General features: G+C 38.2%; 1 protein-coding gene across 5 annotated transcripts in view; it reads right to left on the bottom strand.

Moving 5' to 3' along the window:
• GABRB2 (gamma-aminobutyric acid type A receptor subunit beta2) overlaps positions 1-22,873 on the bottom strand; it is a 260,076-nt gene extending 237,203 nt beyond the window's left edge. For 2 of the 5 annotated variants that reach the window (XM_054684759.1, XM_016954153.3), the window contains exons 1-4: positions 21,927-22,284; positions 21,038-21,266; positions 20,793-20,884; positions 19,702-19,769 (exon numbers count right to left, since the gene is read on the bottom strand). In XM_054684759.1, coding sequence (XP_054540734.1) covers positions 19,702-19,769; positions 20,793-20,884; positions 21,038-21,114 — 237 coding nt within the window. In that variant the 5' untranslated portion in view covers positions 21,115-21,266; positions 21,927-22,284. Of the gene's footprint in view, positions 1-19,701; positions 19,770-20,792; positions 20,885-21,037; positions 21,267-21,360; positions 21,599-21,926; positions 22,285-22,364 lie in introns of those variants that run through there. The other 3 variants (XM_063811655.1, XM_016954152.4, XM_016954154.4) reach the window with 3 other exon arrangements.
• Positions 22,874-23,389: the final 516 nt, after the last annotated feature.

Genomic DNA, 23,389 nt, shown 5'->3' on the forward strand with positions numbered 1-23,389 from the left:
AAATGTAGTGCATTATATACTTTAATATGAAAACAACCATCTAGTATAGATATTTCATTTCGCATTTGAAATGTATATTTAGTAAAATAATGCATAATAGCATGGGATACCAGCTTTGTTTTAATTTGCCTAGATTGAATTATAAGAAGCACTTTTTCTTATCCAAGGACATAGTTCTTTCAAACTGACACAAGTGGCATTGTTATTTATTTTACCTTATATCCCATCCAAGTAATGCATCTAACTTAAGTTTCCCAGTATTAAATAAATCAACCTGGGGGTGATAAGTTCTTATTTAAACAGAAAAAATAAAAATTTCATACCCAAATTTATATATATGTGTGTAGAGGTGAGTGTACACATGCACATATCTACATGTATGACAACAAAATATTGCATGCTGTTGATAAGACTGGCCTAGTTGATATAAATTCTTTTCTCCTACAATTTCTGAGCTTTTGCCTTCTTCTCAAAGGTACATTTGATATAACCAACACAGAAGTTACAATTCAATGAAAGACTTTCTAAATCTTCTAAAATGTATATGGTATATGTATTCCAAAAGACATAACATATTTTGAGATAATTTCTAGAAATCTTGAACTTCATGTACAACGAAACCATTCTTAGCTGAGTGGATCAACATGATAATAAAAATTGTTCGGTAAAGTAGACTGGCAATTCAATGTGTTCAAAATGGTCAAACCAATTGTGAACTTAGACTACCATAGTGGGAGAGCTTTTGTGACCCTCAGTCTTTAGGTGATCAAGCCTCTGAATGTAAGTCATGTCCTGGTTTAGTATTGAATGGAGACAAGTTATCACTCTAAAACAGGTGTATGAGGCACTATCACACACATTGTGTCAGTTAAGCTGTTTTATTCTGAGTGTAGATGCTCTTATTATGGAAGATCTCTTATTTGTAATGATATCATTTATATTTCAATTAAGGGACAACAGAGTTTAGACACAGCATGTGCTGATGATTTAGCTTACTACATTCAAAGAAGTTTTTTTTTTTTTATTTCTGTAAGACATCCAAAGCACCTCATGCATACATTGAAATGGAAATGCTAGCCTAAGTTGTAAAGTTAAAAGACAACCATCTTCTGATAGTTATATAATATTTGTTCATTTGGCCAAGAATCAAAAATAGTAATTGAATATAAGAATCCCATTGACAATAACCATAAAAACTATAAAGTACTGAAGTATAAATTTAACAAGAATTATGTAAGACATATGGGCACAATTTAGTAAGAAATATGCAAGACCTACATGGAGAAAACTAAAATTTTACCGAAGAACATAACAGAACATGTATAAAACAGGAAACATATCGTGTCCTTCAATAGAAAGAACCAATCCCGTTGAGAAGTACATTTCCTTCTGTATTCCTCAATAAATTTTAAAGCAATTACAACAAAAATAGGAGTAGCATTTTTAAATTGCCAAAACTTAAAGATTGTATGGAAGCATAACTATTTTATAATGGTCAAGTATAATTAAGTAGAAACATAATAAGATATCTGTCTTACATTTAACATTAGAGTAATTAAAACCACATAGTGTTGGCACAAAAATAGGGAGAAATATTAATGAAGCAAATTACAGGGTAGAAACACAGACCTAAGGACAAGAAGGATTTCCTATGTGGTAAAGAACATTTCAAATTAGTAGTGAAAGGACAGATGATTTCAGTAAATTTTATTATTACAACTATCTGTCAATCAATCTACCTACCTGTCTACCTATCAGTATTTCTGCTTCAGAACTTACCCCAAAATATATTTCAAATGAACTCAAATTTTATATGAAAATTTTCATAAAATACTGGAATAATATCTGAATATTTATTTTTTAAAAATATGGGTGTGGAGTTTTCAAAGTCTGAAAACCAGGATCAAAAATCATAAAGTAAGAAATAAACCTATTTTGGTGTGCATAAATAAAAACCTTCTGGACAATCAAATATATTATTCACAAAGTTATTATACAAGGAAATATGTCTGCAATATGTGATATAGGCTCAATAGCCTTAATACATAAAAAGTTACAACAAATCAATAAGAAAAAAAGAATTGTCCAATAGAAAATAAATTAATAAATGACATAAAAAGGCAACTCAGGGAGAAGAAATACAAATGGCCTATAAACACGGAAGAGTGTCTGAGATAGTTAACTGGCAATAAAATTTAGTTAATCATGGAAATTAACTATTTTACAGATTAGCAAAGATGAAAAGAATGTATATACTGACAGAAATGCCCAGGACTGAGAGGTGTGAGTGCAAATGGAATTCGCACACACAGGTGGTGTGAATATAAACTAGCACACTTTTAAGGAACCGTGGCTTTGTAACAAGTATCAGTGCCTAAAATATACATGTTCTGGGGTCCAGTAATCCAACTCCTAAGAATTTACCAAAGAAAATAATTTTACAAATGCATCAAATATGAATACACAGGAGTGTTTAATATAACTTAGTTCACAATAGCCAAAGTACCCAAATGATCATAATGTCCATGAACAGAGGACTGATTTAACAAGTATGCTGCATTCACACAAGGGAATTCTATGCAACTGTTATAAAAATTATAGATTACATCAAGAGATGTTCACAAAACATTAAGAGCAAAAATCATATTTGAAACACAATATATAACACATTTTATTTCATGTGCATTCATGTGAATTCCTATGAAGTCTGAAGATACTGTGATCGTTTTGCTAACAGTAGTTGTATCTGGGTGATGACACTGAGATCTTCATTTTCATTATAGTTTATTATATTTACCGATTTCTATAGTGGAAATAAATAAGTAACAAAAATGATTCTGATAAAAATATGCCAGAATATTAAGAAAATTATGCAACAAGGAAATTTACCTGCTTTACAAAGTAAACATAATGGCTTTCATTTAATTTTCATAATTTCTAAATATAGAAATAGTTTTCTAGAATTTAAGAAATTTGTACAGGTTTAAATATCATCAGTGACAAATTCAGGACAATGCCAGGACTGCCAAGTCTCCTGTCTTTGATACAAATGTTGACCTTTTCAGAATAATTACAGAAATAATTTATCGAAAAATGTAATAACATCTTTTAACCTAAGGATTGTTTGCTTTCCAAAGAAATACAGAACATGGTTATTATTTTTAAATATTAGGCATATATGTAGTATTATACATATGGTACATCTAAAATGATTTTGTTATTAATTTTTATTAATCCAGTTGAATATTTGATAAAGCAGAAAAAAATAGATTAGAAACTTTTTTGAACAACAGATTATTCCCGATCTTAAAAATCACAAGTGAATTCAAACTAAAGTCTTTGAATTGATCTTGAAATACAACACAATTGTTATTTCACACAAAGTTTAACATCAGTTTACTAAGTATTCTGAGATAGGTATGCCACCTTATTAAAATAACATGTATGACATGAAGGGCTGCATCTAAAAGTCTCTTATAAAATTTAATCAAAACATAATTTTGCTCTTAATTCTCAGGATTAGCATATACTTTTTTTCAGAATGGATTTTTGGGGCGAGAATTGCATTGATTCTCCAGTAATGAAAGATGATTTACAACAACCAAGAAAAAAGTCAATTATAATTTTTCAGTGTATACACAAATTTAAATGATGCTGAAACAGTGATAATTACTAGTTGAATTAATTTCAAAATGACTTAGACTGTGTACTTCTACAATAGTACAGATTTTATTATTTACGTTCTATTTGTTCGATTTATGTGGGTTTCCCAAAAGTCATTTAGGAAGCTGGCATGCTGATTATTAACAATCAACCTGGGAGACTATGTTGGAGGCGCTTCCATTTGAAAATTTCAAATTTTCTTTCCCTTAACATCAGAAGAACACAAAATAAATGGGATAGGAGAAAAACCGGGCCCAAATCCCAGCTCCAGCACTTTCTAGCTGTAGCATAGGAGGTTTGTATTGTCTTGGTTCTCACAGGTTCTAGCTTCACAAAAATCTAACCTTCAATTTCTCCATTTGTAAAATGTGATAATACTTATTTCATAGCTTTTGAGAATGAAATAGGAAATTATTTTAAAGTTACATTTCATTTCATAGAAGTTTCTCAATAAATGGTAGTAATTTTTAGTAGTGTTACTAGTCATAATCAAATATATCCCAATTGTATGTCAAAGTTCTAATGTAATTTTTTCAAATCTCATTTTCAATTGACCCTTCTAAATTAAAATTTTGGTTTGTAAACTATTAAATGGTTAAAAGAACAGAGAGAGTTTACATGTATTTTGATATTTTTATTCTGTATTATTTAAATCCAAAACAACAATTCCTGATTATAAACACATTCTTAAATGGTAAGTCTTTACTACATACTTTTAATATTCTTTTATACCAAACAAAACACAGCTACAATGTAAAATAGGCCTTCTGCTATTTCTCAAATACTGAATACACATTCCTTAAGGATAGTAACCACATATGTCTTTCCCTCTCTCCATCTCCCTCTCTGGATCCCTCTGTCTCTGTATCTCCTTAAAGTCCAACAGCATAAGTAGCGTTTGATTGAATTGGGTTTTAGCCTCACCTCGAGTGCACTATGCACTAAAACAACAACAAAACAGGAAACCCAGAGCTCCAGCACTGTGACTATTTTTTAAATGAGAACATGAACAATTAAGACGTATTTTGTCCAAATCTGGGAATTTTAACACCTGGACATATTTCTAACATTTTCCTAAATGCTATATTTGACTAAAGCAGCCTAATTAAAAATGTCCCACTAAATGACAAATTACTATCTAACTGGACTACCTGGTGATAATTATCAGAGCTGGTGGCAAAAATAACAAGATAAAGCCATTTTAAAACATGGTTTTCAAGCTGGCCCATTAAATAGACAGGAAGAGGTTTATGGTCTCTTAGGAAATGTACAATTATGATATTAAAACGATAGTTGATCTTTCTAAATAACCAGAGGGATATATTTGCCAGGAAATCCTACTCTGTAGTGTTACAAAGCAATTGGAAAAAATATATCTCTTCCAATTTCTTATAGAAGAGAAATTTGCCTCAAAATTGCAGTCTAAGATAAAGCATTCCCCCAAATCTGAAGGAAATGTAAAGAAATTCTTTGCTTTTTCTTGTGGTCTATAATTCTACAGCTCTTTCCTCTGAAAATGTGGCAAGGACTTAAAATATTATGACTTTTAAAATAACAAAGGTGCCATTTTTCAGTGAATTCTGTTTAAAAAAGAATGGTTTGCTACACATGCATACTAATAGGATTCAAGTAAACACTTGTGAGCATTCTCTCAAGGCATACACCAGATGCAAATGTGCACAGCCTCCCAGATCTGCCCTACCCACGTCAGAAGCGCACTGGCTTAACGGTGCTTGAAAGAGGAATGGTGCACCCAACTGATCAAAGAACACTTCAAGAGATCTTCAGTCTATTAACTCAAATATTCATTTGGCAAAAGAAACACAAATATGAATTACAGAATAAGTCCTGAAGTTTCTTTGTCTGTATGTCAAGGAAAATAATAAACAAAAGTATCTAAATTGTGTTTTTTGGAGTATGGTGGCTTGAACAACGAAAGGCACACAGAAATGGTGATTAGATTTTACAACCTAAAAATTGGCACCTGCTCACTCATATTTAAAACTCTTTTAACATCTCTGCTCTTAGTTTATGGCATTCTTTAAAATAATTCACAAATCATTTCATTCATGATTAATGTTAAAATTATTTCTGGAAAAATCTACAGTTGATGAAAATTCTATACCCTCACAGAAACCTGACAATTTTTTAAAGATTATCTTTATATGCTTGTTTAAAAGCCAGCTGTTCAATTATTTAGCCCTTTGTCAATTCAGTTAACTTGTAGTTCAAAGAAACAAGAAAATTCAATACTGATTTCAAAACAAACACTCCCTCTTGAGAGGGATGAAAAACACACTCTACAAAACATTATTTTTTTTCTATGTTAATGCTTTAGACTCTACAGAGGTTTAGACTCTAGAGGTTGCAAGGTAGGAATAAATGTGACTATATTCATAGAAAACAGTAATCACTTTTGAGTGATCCATGTTACATACCTATGATCCAATATCTCCCAGTAGCAGACTAATATGCAGAACAAAACCAACTGTAATCTTCCATTATTAATCACTATATTTTTTCTATGAGAAATTAAAAAAAAAAACCCAAAACTGGTGTCAGGGTGAATATGAGATGAAAACATTACAGCTTGCTTATATTTTATCAGATCCTCTTTAAATTTCTATTTCGGATATGTTTGATAACATACACTGCATATTAATACATAAATAAATAAATATTTATTTATTGAGTCTCCATTCTCAACAACGCTGCTTACCAGCATGTGACCTTGGACAAGTTCACTACTCAAACTTTAGTCTGCTCATCTTTAAAATGAGCACATTTTAACAGTCCTTAAGTTATGAAGTTAATGTGAGGTTTAAGTTACCTAAAACTTACTATACATCTTTACGCAGGGTACTTAGCACATGGTAAGAGCTCAACAGCCATGAGCTATTACTAGAGACACATACAGGGATGAATGTTTGGGTGGTCAAATTTTGAATTATTTTTCACACTTTTGTTTCAATCATCACAAATTTGTATGTAACACACCCTAGGTAAATAAGCATTCATATGTATGTATATATGTGTATATCTATGTATACGTGTAGCATATCTGTGTGTATATGTATGTGTGTGTCTGTATTACCCAGTCAGTCCACTTCAATTATTGTCACAGAAGCCCATATTACAACTAGAGATTGGTTAGTTGCTGTCCAATTACTTTATACATGATAATGTTAGCTTCAAATTTCGCTATAAAACTACTATTCCTAAAACAGCGATCCTCCCAGAGACTACCTGAACACCATCTCGGACCTACTGACTCGGATTCTGGTGTAGGCCCAGAAAATATAAATATTCACACTAGACTCAGATGATTATTGCACAGAAAAGTTTGAGAATCACTGTAAAAATGTATACTCAACATTTTATTTTGAGTCCTCTACCTGAGGGTTACACCCCTCTCAAGTCCCACTGTCTGAGACATTCTTCTCTCCCTCAACTCTTCACTTCCCCCATAGGGCAATTAAGATGATTCCTTCTAGATTCCAGAGAGAGCCATACCTGTGTGTAAGAACTATCTCATATCTTTCTTCTATACAGCTTAATTGGTGTAGAGCCAATTAAGTTAGCAGTTGATAAATATTTCCTGGTTTCCTGATATGACAGTCCTTCAACTACTCCTCCAACAAATTCATTCCATATTTCTTGAGCTTCTAAATTGAATGGCATGTGAGAAGTACTGGGGATGCATGCAAACACTGTCCATATATTTGTGCACCTGGACATCTCCTGTGTTTCTCTGTGGCTTATTCATGTATTGCTTTTCTAAGACACATGCAGATTCACCTTAAAGACTTCATTAATTTAATGGTTGCCTTTGTGTTAGGAGAGAAGTCATTTCATCTTCAATTGCCCAGACAATTACTTCTAGGTTAAGACCTCTTGGCAGGTAAATGGGCAGTAGATGCCAAAGTGTATAGCAAGAAAATGAAACTTGGCAATAGGAATGCCAATAGAATGTGAACAAAGAGAACAACAGCAAGAGCCAATGGGCTAAATGTACCCCCTATATTTTTCTATATAAATCATGACAAGATATTATAAACCAATTTGTCTCCTTGTGTAATAAAATATATATTTTTCAAATAAAATGCACAAATGGAAGCAACATAAATCCTTCATTTGTATCTTTTAAAACTCACAGATATCTAATTACTTCGTTCTCTTTTAACAGTCTGTTTCAAAGTATCTTTATGCCATCCAAAAATGTAATTGATTTTGGAAAAACTAAGTAATATTAAGATGGAAACAGAGTAAAGTATAGCTGTATAAATATGAGTTAGAGTCATATAAAGCTTAAAAAATAGATTTTCATTTAGATGCTATTTAAATTCAGTTATTTATTTTGCATATAATTTGCATGTTATTGTTATTGTTGCTTAAGTAAATAATGGGTTCCTTTATTTTCAAATAATCTATAGCAGAAATCTTGGCCAGTAATCTCTAAAACATATTTACTAAGACTCCTTTCTTTGCAAAAAAAAGATAATAAATTAAAATGTAATTATCAATGTGCTCATATGTTTGCATATGTTGTAAGCTCATAGAACATGGAAAAACACACAATAGTTTACATCGGTGGTAGTAGTGGTATGTATTTTTTAATAAAACTGTAAAATTATTTATGGTCTGTTAATTGCAAATGTAGACTATAATACTCTATAAAATAAGTGAATGCAATGTGTAAGATATGAATAAGAAAATAGACTAAAACTGGAAGGTAATATAGGCAAGTGAAAACACAATGTTAATGAAGTGATAGGGATATAGATAATATTTATCTTTGATGTTTGTTGGTATTTTAAAATTGTTTTTCCCACAATGTGCTACTAACCATAAATGAAAATTGTAATCAGGCACAAAAACCATTACTCAAAAAGAAAATCTCTCCTCTACTTTCTTGGAGACAAAAGCACAGCACAATTTTTTACAATAGTGGCTCTCAACCTGAAACAATTTTGCCCCCCAGGGCGCATTTGATAATTTTTGAAGACATTTTTGGTTTTCACCATTTCAGGGATGCCAGTGGCATCCATTAGATAGAAACAAGGGATTCAGTTAAACATCTTACAATGCACAAGATAGCCCTGACAAGAGAGAATTATCTGGCTCCAAATTCCAATATAGCCAAGGTAAAGAAAACCTGCTATAGAATGATTATAAAACAAATAATTGCCCTTTCCCCTCACCAGAACTAAGCCCTCCTTCCCAAGAAAAATACTTTCTCTGACTTACATTCTTGTAGGAATTTCCATGAATATTTAATCCTCTCGGGAAGAAAGAAAGCTAAAACACGCATGATGCGCTTCTGAAATATGAAATTCAAGATACTTCCCTTGTCTATTTTCACTTGCAGGGTAAATGCACAGTCAGATGCTTACTTCACACTAGAGTCAAGTCAGAGGATTGTTGAAGGAAAAAAGCAACAGTAAAGGATGTGCTGTAAGAATTAACCAAGAGAAATAGAAACTGGCACTGTCAAGTGGGTACTGCCTAAAAATAGATGAATTAAGTATTCTAGAGATGTAAACTTTATGATGAACTGTATTTATATTACGTGGGATAGAGCGAGGAAAAACTGGAAAGAAAAGAAGAAAAAACTCCAGAGAAGAAAAATACTCAACCACCTTTAAGAGAATCATACGCAGGAGCAATTTCTCAGTAAGCATAAAAATTCATTCTCATTATTGAAAATCCAACGGAAAATTAGGTCTTGATAATAAAAGAAAAAAAGAAAAAGATGTAGAATATTCATATAGTGCCCACACATATCCTAAAACTACTGAGACAGCTTACAGTTCTTGAACATATACCAGGCAACATTTCCTGATAAATATTTACCATAAATTTTTGACATTAATGGTTACCTGACAGATTTTGCTGAAGCAATAGGAAAATTATTAGACAAGTTAACAAATGGTACCCATTCACAATGAAAGAAATTATGACAGAATCAACATCTTCAACTCCTCAATGTTTTATATAAATCTTTCTTTATTGCTTGGTTTAAATTGTGCTCAAGAGATGTAATATAAAATATAAGATTATCAAGGAGAGTTATATTATTCACACTGTGAATATTATATAATGCACTGTGTATTATATTTAACACACTGTGAATAAAGTACCTACTTAAAAAAACACATATTTTAATTAAATTAAGGTTTTTTTCAAGGTGGAGTAGACAGCAGAAACAGTAATATTTGAGGAAGGATTAGTTTATTTGGTCCACCAACTGTTTCCAAAAAAATAAGAGTAAAAACAACAACTATAACGAAACAAGGTCCTCATGGAATGCAAATGATCAAGAAAATGGCTTTGCTACATTTTAAAATGCAGTGTAACAAGATGGCTAAGACTGAGAGATGTGAAGGCAGTCATTTGCTAGCTATGTGACCTTGAACAAATCATTTAACCTCTCTGGGCCTCAGTTTCCCCTTTTTAAATAGGCTAATAGTGGCTGTCTCAGTTTTTATAAGAGGACTGGTTAACTTGAAGTGCATTAACACAATACCTGCACAAGTTAAAAACTCAATACAAGGTAGTGCCCTGGTTTGGATGTTTGTCCTCCCCAAACCCCATGTTGACATTTGATCCCCAGTGTGGCTCTGTTGGGAGTTTGGGCCTAATGGGAGGTGCTAAGAGTCACGGGGGCAGAGCTCTTATGGGTAGATTGATGCCTTATCTGGGGAGTAAGTTCTCATTCTATTAGTTCCACTGAGAGCTAATTATTAAAAAGAGCCTGGTACCTCCCCCTACTGGCTTCCTCTTGTGCCAGGTGATGTCTCTGCACAGGAAGCCGGTTCCATGTCTGCTTCTGCCTTTAGTTGAAGCAGCCTGATGAGGACCTCACCAGATGCAGATGTTCAATCTTGAAATTTCTAGCCACCGGAATGGTGAACCAAATAAACTTCTTTTCTTTATTGACTATACAGTCTCAGGTACTCTGTTGTAGCAACACTAAATGGACTAAGACAAGTAGCTACAATTATTTCCTTATATTCATGTTATGATGATGGTGGAGAATGTTGAGTGCTGTACGAAAGTTCAGGAGGGGATGAGAGGAGAAACGGAAGGGGGATGAGAGGAGAAACCGAAGGAGGAAAAGAGGAAGGAGAAAACAACAGTTTGCCAAAATTGTGCCCAAAATTGTGTGGGCATAATTTGTTTGGAATTAAGGCTGTCTGTGGTCACAGTGTTCACACCTCCTTTACTCCACTTTATGCTTCCTGAGTGAACTCATTCACCTATATTCACAGTAGCCAATTTTAACCTCCTCTAATTTCAATATAAAGTGTTTAGTACGTTCACAGAGAATATATAAGTCTTCAGGCAAGCCTTTAGTTTCCAGTCCTGCTACCCACTTTGTATCTTCAACCTACTCCTTTCTAAAGATTGTTTCTCCACCAAACTATATATGACTCTCACTCTGTCGCCCAGGCTGGAGTGCAGTGGCACGATCTCGGCTCACTACAACCTCCGCCTCCCAGGTTCAAGCAATTCTCCCTGCCTCAGCCTCCTGAGTAGCTGGGATTACAGGCATGCACCACCACGCCCAGCTAATTTTTGTATTTTTATTAGAGACGGGGTTTTGTAATGTTTGCCAGGCTGGTCTTGAACTCCTGACCTCAGGTGATTCACCCACCTCGGCCTCCCAAAGTGCTGGGATTACAGGCGTGAGCCACCGTGCCTGGGTATATATGACTTTTTAAAAGCAGTTTCCCTCTCCCTACATCCCTTCAGAACCAAACTTCTCAAAAGTGTAGTCTTCGACCACCGAAACTCCTCTTGCTACATTTCACCAGTGCGCTCCTGTTACTCTATCTGGGAGAAAATTTTCATGATTTATTTCAATTGATCACTGTGGCATCTGACGCAGCTGACTATTTGCTTCTCAAACTCAGGTTTTAAGACATGATTATCTGGAGTATCTTGTACTAACTCTCTGACTGCTACTTATTTATCTCTTCTGTGAGCTCCTTTTCTGTCTTCCACTATCTAAAATACGGGGCTCACCAGATTTCCATTTTTAGCTGTCTTTGCATTTTGCCTTTTAAATTTTATGTATTCACAAAGTTAGAAGCACTACTTATATGCTGACAATGCTCAGTTCGTCTCTCTATATAACTGCTTCCTAATTTGTACACCTATATTTTCCAATCGCCTGCTGGTTGTATCCATTTGGAGATTCCATGTGTATAGAAAAAAAAAATCAACATTTCCCAAAGTGAACTCACTATCTGCCCACATGCCTCATCCCCTTGACCTCCACTCCCCTTCCTGTCTTCCCTATATCAGTAAAGGATACTATGAGAATCATGGGATTCACCAAGTCCTGTCACTTTCATTTTATAAACACAATAATTTTATATCTTCTTTTTTTGCATTCCTGTCTTAGTTCATCACATCTTCCTGAAATTTTGCAGTAGGTTTTCAATTCATCTTCCAACGTTAAATTTTGCTCCACTTCAATCCACCCTCTACACTTCAGAACCATCTTCAATAGGTGTGAATCTGTTCATGCAATTCTATTGAAACCATTTCATGGGCCCCTACAGGCTTTGGACAAATATTCAATTATTGAGTAAGACACAAAAATGGTCTTCATCTTTTGATCCCCACCTACGGCTTCAACACCAAATCTATCCTTTCCTCACTCCCACTCCAGTCTTTTAAAATGACTTCCAAATCCCTAATACCATTTATTTATCCTGTGTCACACCCTCCTCTATGTTATTCTTTCTGCTTGGAACATCTATCCACACACTTCTAACCCCCTTCTTCACCTGACTCGTTTCCATGTAATATATTAGTATATTCCCACTATGCCCTATGTATATCCTCTTTCAAAGCACTCATGACCCCACATTGTGATTCTTTCTACACTTGTTGTTCCAAATGGTGAATGCCTGACTTTGTGGGCTATGATTCTGTGTTCTATTTCCCCACATAAATAGTACAGTGTGTAGCAAATAATAATAAATTACTACTATAGAAGTGAATTTTTCACTCAATACTTGTGGCATTCACCCGGGGTCAAATATCCAAACAACCATTTGTATATAAAGCAAAACCACACTGGGAGAGACACCATAACCTTGTCGTGATGTAATTTATAAATATGATGGAGGAAGACAGAATAAATACGTAAAATATAAACCACTTGAAATACCAAATACCCAGACAAGTGACAAAATCAACAAGTGACGAAGGAACTTATAGGAGACAAAGACCGCGAGGCACTTACTTGGCTGCTAAGAAAGTCTTACAGAAAAGGAAAGACGTAAGCTAGGCATAAATACAGTAAGAATCTGATGTAACTATAAGAATAGTAAACGCCTACCTGGGCGGTGGTGGCTCACGCCTATAATCCCAGCACTCTGGGAGGCCGAGGGTGGGGAAATCGCTTGAGCTCAGGAGTTTGAAACCAGCCTGGGCAAAGTGGTGAAACCCCATCTCTACTAAAAATACAAAAATTAGTTGGTCATGGTGGCACGTGCCTGTAGTCCCAGCTACTCGGGAGACTGAGATGAGAGAATTGTCTGGGTCCAAGAGGTGAAGGTTGCAGTGAGCCAAGATTGTGCCACTGCACTGCCCGGGCAACAAAGCGAGACAACTGTCCCAAAAGAAAAAAAAAAGTAAACACCTAGATAATATATTTCATGAGGTCAGGGGATGGGTTGGTCTCACTCACTACTCTGTCCATAAGGCCTAACACATGCTTGGATCATAGTAGCTGCTAAATAAGTTTGTTGAATGAAATTTTAAACTGTGCAGCTGGTGATGCAAGAAAACATCTGTTTAAAAAACAGCAGCACTTTTCTCCATTTGCCATTCCATAAAAAGGTAATTTGTGTATGTGTTTACTAGAACTCTTTCCTCAAAAGTGAAATATTGCTTCACTCTTTGGTTGGCAAATGTGTTGTTTTAAGATGGAGAAGAATCTGCTTTAAATGAAGAGGAAGCTATTTCAGTCCATAATCCTCAGAGCCAAAATTTGAATCTTAAAATGCACTTTTCATCAAAGAATCTTAACAAAAAGATTCCTGCCAATTTAACCACGACATCTAAAAATATTTCATTCCAAGGCCAAGCTTTCTGCTCAGGAGCATTCTAATTGAGACCACATTCTTCCAAAGATCTATTGAGCTGACAGTCACCTAAGTCACATGGTTCTGACACCACCACTAGCTTCCTCAGTAAGGACTCACAACTGCATGCCATTTAGGAGTTCTGCATTTTCCTCATGATTTTCTAGATTTTCAAATTTTCCTGGAACTTCTTTATATCCAATAGAGCTACTATAACTAGCCAAGTCAGAGAAACATGGAACTTTGAGTTGCAAGCCAAGTTAATATATCCTTTCTCAATTAAAACATGGTAAAACTGAGACTTAGTAAATTATATTGCCAACACAAGCACACTTAAGACAGCAGCTGGAGTGGACATTGGGTCTCTTGAGTTGTCTTCATTAAGTATGTTCATAGACGACCAATAAACTTACATGAAGGCATACCGCAGAAAGATACTGCTGGCTCAGTTCCAGACCGCCACAATAAAGTGAATATCCCAATAAAGCGAGTCTCACAATTTTTTTGGTTTCTTAGTGCATACAGAAGTTATGTTTACACTATACTGTATCTAATAAGTGTGAAATAGCATCATGTTAAAAATGTACATACCATAATTTTAAAATACATTATTGCTAGAAAATACTAACAATCATCTGAGCCTTCACGGAGTAGTAATCTTTCTGCTGATAGAATGTCTTGGCTCCATGTTAATGGCTGCTGACTGAGCAGGGTTGTGGTTGCTAAACGCTGGGGTGGCTGAGACAGTTTCTTAAAATGAGACAACAATGAAGTTTGCTGTATCAGTGGACTCTTCCTTTCACAAAAGATTTCTCTGTGGCATGCTATCCTGTGTGATAGCATTTTACCCACAGCAGAAAGTCTTTCAAAATCGAAGTCAAACCTCTCAAATCCGGCTGCCGCTTTATCAACTGAGTTTATGTAATATTCTAAGTCCTTTGTTGTCACTTCAACAATGTTCACAGCGTCTTCACCAAAAGTAGATTCCATCTCAAGAAACCACATTCTTTGCTCATCCTTAAGAAGCAACTTGTGCATTGAAGTTTGATCATGAGATTGCAGCAATTCAATCACATCTTCAGGCTCCACTTCTAATTCTAGTTCTCTTGCTATTTCCACCACATCTGCAGTGACTTCCTCCACTCAGGCCTTGAACACCTCAAAGTCATTCATGAAAGTTGGAATCAATTTCTTCCAAACTCCTGTTAATGTTGCTATTTGAACCTCCTCTCATGAATCATGAATGTTCTTAATGGTATCTAGAATGTGAATCCTTTCCAGAAGGTTTTCAATACTTTGCCCAGATTCATCAGAGGAATCACTGCCTATGGTAACTATAGCCTTACAAATTGTACTTCTTAAATAAGACTTGAAAGTCAAAATTGCTCCTTGATTTATGGGCTACAGAATGGATGTTGTGTTAGCAAGCATGAAAACAACATTAATCTCTTTGTACCTCTCCATCAGAGCTCATGTGTGACTAGGTGCATTGTCAATGAGCAGCCATTATTTTCTTGTTGTTGTTTGTTTGTTTTCTAATTGTAATCTCATTATTATTATTATTATTATTATTTTGAGACAAGTTCTCACTCTGTCACCCAGGTTGCAGTGCAGTGGTGTGATCTCAGTTCACTGCAACTTTTGCCACCCAGATTCGAGTGATCCTCCACCTCAGCCTCCTGAGTAGCTGAGACTACAGGCACATGCCACCATGCCTAGCTAATTTTTGTATTTTTTGTAGAGACAGGGTTTCACCATGTTGCCTAGGCTGGTCTTGAATGTCTGGGCTCAAGGTATTTGCCAGCCTCAGCCTCCCAAACTGTTGGAATTACAGGCATCAGCCATTGCACCTGGTTGAGCAGTAAGTCAGTAAGAATCTTTTTTTTTTTTTTTCTGAGCAGTAAGTCTCAACAGTGGGCTTAAAATGTTCAATAAATCATGCTGTAAACAGATATGCTGTCATCTGGGCTGTGGTTTTCCATTTCTAGAGCACAGGCCGAGTAGATTTAGCATCATTCTTAAGGGACCTAGGATTTGAGACAGCATTCACTTAAGGTAACCAGCTGCATTAACACCTAACAAAAGTCAACCTGTGCCTTGAAGCTTTGAAGCCAGGCATTGACTTCTCCTCTTTAGCTATGACAGTCTTAGATGTCATCTTCTTCTGATAGAAGACTCTCTTATCTAATAAAGTCTTTTGTGCAGAATAGCCAGCCATCTTCACTGATTACCTTGCATCTTCTGCATAAATTGCTGTAGCTTCTCCATCAGCATTTGCTAATACACCTTGCACTTTTATGTTATGAAGAGAGCTTGTTTCCATAAACATCCTAAAGCAGCCTCTGCTAGCTTCCAGCATTTCTTCTGCATCTCCTAAGCCTTCATAGAATCAAATACAGTTAGGGTCCTGTTCTGGTAATCTGGCTTTGTCTCTAAGGGAATGTTGTGACTAGTTTGATCTTCTATCAAGAGCACTAAAACTTTCTCCATATCATCAATAAGCCTTTTCCATTTTCTTATCTTTCATGTGTTCACTGGACTACCACTTTCAATTTCCTTCATTGACTCCTCCTTTGCATTCAAAACTTGGCTGCTTTGAGCAAGAGACCTAGCTATCTGCCTGTCCCAGCTTTTGACACACTTTCCTCACTGATCTTAATCATTTCTAGCTTTTGATTTAAAGTGAGAGATGTGCAACTCTCATTGTAGGGCTGTGAATTGGCCCAATTTCCATATTGTTGTGTCTCAAGGAATAGGGAAGCTCACAGAGAGGGAGACGGACAGGGGGATGACCCATTGGTGGAACTGTCAGAACACACACAACATTTATCCATTAAGTTTGCTGTCTTACCTCAGTGCAGTTCATGGTGCCCCCAAACAATTGCAATAGTAACATCAGAGATCACTGATCACTGATCACCACAGAAAATATAATAATAATGAAACAATTTGAAATATTGTGATAATTACCAAAATGTGACACAGAGACACAAAGTGAACACATGCTACTAGAGAAACAGGCTCATTATAGACTTGCTCATTTCAAGGTTGCCACAAACCTTCAATTTATAAAAATGCAATGTTTGCAAGGCACAAAAAAGCAAGCTAGAATAAAACAAGGTATATCTATATTCTGGTATTCACCCAAGATAGGTAAAATGGGACTATTACTCCCCTTTAATGAATGAGTAAAGTGAGCCCAGTCTATCTGTGAATATCCTCAGGATGACTAAGCATCAGAAGTAGAACTCGCATCTGAGACTCCTGATTCACTTCAGGGTCTTTCTATCATTGTGATTTACAAGGAGCATCACACTGACATGGACATTTATTTGTCCAGTACAAATGAGTCAATGACAATTTAAATGGTCTGGTTCCCTACCATTCTTCAAAGGAAGACATGCTATATCATAAGAGAAAGTTACAATTACCAGAGACTGCAGTCCACAAAGGATAATGAGGGACAAATGTGTCTGTTAAATCAATTTTGAAGTTTCATTTAAGTAACCAATCAACCATTCTTTCACACCTGAAGCTAATCAAAAGGCCCTAACACTCAGACCTACATACAGGGTACAACACACCATAAACATCTGTTATTTAGACACCAGAGATGGAATTTCCCATCTGTTGCTTCAAAACAAATAATCATCTTTAAAAAATAAAACAAACATCACAAAAAATTTCTTTGAAGATAATTTTAGGTTATTAAGGTTGCTAGCTGAAAAAATGTTAATTTTTCAACAAGTGACAATCTAGCTGGACAAATCCATGGGTGTAGCATAAGGCTAAGTAAGGAATCTGGCTTGGAATTTTCAACACTTGGTTCTAATCATTAATGTTGCAGTGTTGTCCCATTTACAACCTGACATTCATTTTTGCACTTCAACATCTCATGATTTTTCAGCAACAGTAAATAGCTTTAAGTGATGACACCTTGCCTTAACTGGATCTATATTTTGACTAGCAGGTCTTGGCATTGTTTCCACCTCAGATATCTCTCCAAAATGTTGCATGTAGGCAAAAAATGAATAGAACTTAAAGGAAAGAAAAATAAAAATTCTATCACTCTAAACAATGTTAGGATATAATACCTTTAAGTTATTAGCTAACCTACTGCAGCAACCTCTAGTCATCTCATGATTATCTCTTTGGGTTCTAAATTTTTCTTGATATGTTTCACAAAATCTCATTTTGTGATGCTCTAAAGAGGGAGGTGGTGGTAAAATAAGACTTGGGACTGAGAGAAGAGCATAAAAAAAGCAAAATGCAAAAGAGAGGAGTCTGAATCAATCACGTGTAGGATGCACAGAATCACACCTGATTTCTATATTACTTTGTTTTAAACAGCATAATTTAGATTCACATTCCTGAGACATAAGAAGGTACCCACATTAAGACATCTTTTATTTTTATGCTGAAGCTCAAAATATAAACTGATAAAAGACCTTTCAAATTCACCAAAAGTGAATATTCGTATATCTGAGAAATTAAATACTATCCCAAGAAACATTCTCTAACCACACAGATTTTCATAATGTGAGGGAAATTTTTGGTTCTGAAACATCCAATATTATCTTTAGTCTGCGTTTATATTGCATATGATAAAAACTTTCTCTAAATTAGAATATGAGAAGATTAATGTCATTAAAACATTTCAGAAATAGCAGAATTCCCTTGCATACTCATAAGGTATAAGCACAGTATTCATTTGCTTCAGAATCTTATGAAATCTCGGGATTATCTCTTATCTTTAGACAGTGTATGAGGACTATGTTGGTTACTGAGCTTCTTCTTGTTTGAATTCTGGGAATACGGAAATTTATATAATGTTGAGAACTAATTTTCAAGTCCTGAGGGGTGGCTTAGAAATGTTTTGCATAAAAGTTTATATACTATACCCCTTTATTTAATAATTAATCCAATTTCTAGACAGAACTATGCCAAAACACAACCTTCTGAAACGTGCTGTGTATTATCAGGACTGAAAGTAACATTGGAATTCTACATTAAAATGTGGCCTATCTAGAGGGACTTCTCCAAAGCATGGGATTTTAAAAACACAGAGTAGAAAAGTCACTGGAGGAATGCCCCCAAGTATGTGGGGGCGTCTGGGACGCTTGTCATTGCATTGCATGTCTGCAGTGTTCCAATATGGGCAGCAGGGGGAGCTCCCGATTGAAGCAAACCCCCCAACACGTGTTTCCTAGTTGGGAACACAGGCTTTTTCCTCTCAACACTTGCCCCAAGTCCACGGAGGCAGCCACTAAGGAGTACTGCTGTCAATTAACTGTACAAGCTTAGGACATGTGGTGAATGAATTGCTAAAGTGAACGGGGATGACACATGGGTCTGAGCCTACCTTTTAGAAACAGGATGGCCAATTTTTATTTTGGTGGGCAGAAGGGATTAAAGCAAGCAGCAAACAATGGAGTTGGGGCAGGAATGGGGGATGGGGGCTTGCCATTAACAGTAAACAGTGATCTTTGAAAGCAACGAGTGGGCATCAGTATTCCAGGGCCTTTATTAGTTTTGTTTGCAGGCTATATTCTCCATTAAATGTCAAATCAAAACTCTCCCTTCTTCCCATGACCCCACATCAAATCCAGAAAATCACTTAATGAACTGGGTTTCTCATTGAGCCTGAGGAGATGAGGCTTCTGTAGGGGGTCTCCTGCACGTGGTTGTGTTTTACACATGAACGTGTGATGCATTTTACTCCAAGTATCTGAACCAGGTTGAAAAAATCCTTAGGGACCAGAAAGAGTCAACTCTCTAACCTCAACACAGGGTATTCTAGGGTGAAATTCCATGCTCTCACCCCCACCTCATACACATAGCCAAGCACACCCCCACCCCCAATAGCTGGCTCATTTCTCCTTCCTGTCCCCAAACGAAAGTTTGCAAAGAAGTAGTCATAAATGTCAATACTCACCATATTGACTTCAGAAACCATATCGATGCTGGCAATGTCAATGTTCATCCCCACAGCCACGGGGGGACCTGCAAAGCAAGACGGCCAGCCACGTGATTTCTTTGAACTTCATTCATTCTCAGCAAGAGTTATCCCTGAGCATAAGACACTCTGCCCAAAACCCTTCTGCACTACTCAATCTCAAATTTTTCAATTCTCTGCTTTTTTTGTTAAAAAAAAAAAAAAGGTAGCAGGCACACACTCCTCTAAGAAATGCTGTATTGAATATGCACACACGTATGCTGTGAACAAGGGATTCCAGCTCTGTCTACATATGCATATGTCTCCGCATGTGAATGCACACAACTCACAGAAGCACAAGAATCCTTCTAGTCTATGGGATTTTTATATTTTGCGCTGAAACCCCCTCCTCCTCAGTCTTTCCCACCCCCTTCTGTGCACAGGTTTTAACTCTTTGAGCTTCCTAAGAGTCTGAAGCAATATTAAGTGAGTCTATCAGCATATATAGGGCTGCAGCCAGAGAGAGATTCTTCTTTCCCCTACCCTCTCTAACCCTCCCATTTTCTCCCTACCCTCCCATCCCCCAGCCCTCCCCACTTCTGTGAGGCTGGGAGGAGTGGATTATATCCAGACATGAGCCACTGTAACCCTGGCCAGAAGAACTCTTCCAAAGTAGGCAGGCACAGGGGGTTAATGCCACCTCTCAACCAACTGCCAGCACGTCTTGTCCTATAAAATGTTAACGGTGGCCTTCTGCAAGCCGGGTTCTCCCGGCACACCATTAACTAAACTTAAGAGGTTTGTGTCTCAACAAAGCAAAGACAGGGAAGCAAAGGATTCATAACAGTGAAGCTGAAAGACAGCAGTCACCAAATTTGAGTACACACTAAGAGGGTCTCATTGAAAGACCACGGAAGTGCTGGGTAGCAATAATCCAGCTTAAGTTTTGATCAGTTTCTCAATATGGTAAAATAGAGACACATTCAGGACACCACATGCACCCACAACTAGGGAGAGGGAAGACAGCGCGCACAAAGCTCAAAAGACAGCTTCGGCTGTGGCTGGACTTATTTGCAAGGCAACCCCATTACCTCCAAAATCTGGTCTCAGACGAATGTCATAGCCTTTCAGGAGTCTATCCACCGTCTCTTTAACCAGCGACATATTACTAGGGTCATTGACACTAAAGAAAGAAATGACAATAAGCAGGCATCAATAAGGAAGCAGGCATAGCGTTTTCAGCATCGGATCCCTACTACATTTCCCTGCTCACAGAGGTATGCAGACAGAACCCTTCAAAGTGAGAACAGAAAAGAGAAACGCTGGGCACACTTACCTCTGCGCACAGACAGCGGCGATTATTAAGGGGAAGGACCAAATCCCAAAGTAGCCCCTTTTCCGCACTCTCCACATCCCTTTAGTTTTTGATGGAATTGAGGGTTTCACTGAAGAGAGGAGATCCAACTTAGTCTGCCCAGTGCAGTAATTCTAATGTGAGGCGCATGCGCACGGCGTACCAAAACATCAAAGGGGAAGCGGCGGCTGCCGGGGACCGAGCAGATTTCCTTGTTTAAAAAAAAAAAAAAAAAATTAAAAGGGAAAAAGGAAAAACATATATATGTATAATACATACATATTTGAATAATATAGAAAAGTCACCCCACAGCAGCATCCAGAATAAAATTTTTGTTGTTATCCTTTCGTTAAGACAAAATAACTACAGCGTCTGGTAAGTTTCGGTAGTTGCAAGAGGCAGTTTTGCACCTAGCGGGTTGTGGGTTTTTGGTGTGTGTGTGTGTCCTTTTAAATATGCAAAACCAGATTAGAAAATTAGAGGAGAGCAGGTGTGGGGTGCCAGCGGAAGATAGGTGCCGGTAAGCCCACTTCTGGTCTCAGCCGGACACAGGGGCAAGGAGTTTGAACTTTATTTCCTTGGCAAATAGCATGCCCTGCCTGGGGCGAGACTCGGATGGGGGGGGCGGGGGTTGTGCAGCGGGTGGGAGGAAGGGGGAGGGGGCGTTGGGAGTCGAAGCGGGAGGGAGGGAAAAAACCAATGGGAGGAATGCTGAGCAACCCGTTGGATTTGGGGCGGGGGGTTGGGGAGGCGGGTACAGAATAAGAAAGGCACGGAAAAATAAAAAAGGAAGAAAGAGAGAGAAAAGAAGAATAAAATAATGGCTGGTCTCTTCTAGTAGTCAAAGAGCAAGCTTTTCTTCACTACTCACGAGCGATTTCTTTCTCCTCTCCTCACCCTTTGCCCCCTATTCCCAGAGAAGAAAACCTCGGGGTCCTGTTTTCTCGCCGTGTGACGTTCCTGACCCGCTAGTCCGGGTTATTTATAGCAGGAGGGGAGGGGGGCGAGGGGAGCAGAAAGGCAATGCTGTCTCTCCAGGTTTCGGGCTGATTCTGCAGTGGGAATTATTAGTGGGCAGGGTGGGGTTTGCATGAGGGGGAGATGGGACGTGGAGGCGTGAGGGATGCGGGTGACGGGCGCCCTAGCGCAGGTGCGGGGGACTGGAGGGCGTGGGCGACCGCACAGAGCAGGAAGGGCAGGTAGCCGGGTGGGACGCGCCCCGGCCGGTCCCCCCGCGCTCCCTCCGCTGCGCGCACCCGCGCGCACACACGTGCAGGCGCACTCCCCACTCGCCGCCATCCCTCCTTACCTCGCAGGCCCGCGCTTGCCGCCCACTCCCGCGGCGTGCGGAGCTGGCGCCCCCGGCCCCTCGTCCGGGACAGGGGACGGGGATTCCCGGCTGTTCAGGGGCTGTACCTCTGGATACAAGAAGCCCGAGCGGTCCCTAGAAGGCAGGCAAAATGAGGAAGAGCCCCCCACCTCCGGAGGCACTGTGTTCTCCCGCGGTCTCCGCGCCACCTCGTCCTCTTCTTCCCTTCCCCGCGCCCAGGGGACTCGCACACCCAGAGGCTGCCTCTTCCCTTCCTCCTGAAGCTCAGGCCGCCTCGCCGTGGCCGCCGGGACCCGGAGGAGGCAGCAAGCTTGGGGTGGGGAAATTGGGGGAGGGAGATACTCAATTCACAAAAGAAGTCTTCTCTCCGCTCCAGGGAAAGAGAGGAGCCACGGGCGGCGTGAGGTGCTACGAGTCTGGGGACACAAGGCCGTCCGAAGGAACCGGAGTCCAAACCAGCGGCTCTCCGGGTACTCCCGAGTTTATCTTGGAACTGGGGAAGAGGCGGGAAGAGTAGACGTTCCCGCTACCCCTCCCCCAACCCCACCCTGGGTGAAGAACTGGAAAGGCCAGAGCTCAAATCTCTATTCTGGACCCCAATGCTTAGCCTCTCACTGCTGCTGCCAATCATGGTCACTATTAAGTGAGTTCCTACTTCGTACCAGAGCGCTGCATTCATTAATTTTGACAACAGTTCTAGCGTTTAGCTATCACTTCAGTGTCCCCATTTTATAGATTCAGAAATTGGCTCACTGAAGTCAAGAAGCTTGCCCAAGGTCACTCAGATGGCATGAGGTGAAACCAGGATTGGACTTCAGAGCCAGCGTTCCTAACCACTGAACTATACAGCCTACACTCCGAAGTCTCCTGAGTCAGCGACCTTGCCCGCTGCCAGCGCTTTGCTGCGGCGGGTCAAGCTCCTGGCGCCCGAGGAGCCCGCGGCGGCTGCGGGTGGAGTTGAGCGCGGACCGCACCAGCTAGACCCGGCCGGTGTCTGCGGAGAG

Source organism: Pan troglodytes, chromosome 4 (genome assembly GCF_028858775.2).
Source record: "Pan troglodytes isolate AG18354 chromosome 4, NHGRI_mPanTro3-v2.0_pri, whole genome shotgun sequence".
Lineage (NCBI taxonomy): Eukaryota > Metazoa > Chordata > Mammalia > Primates > Hominidae > Pan > Pan troglodytes.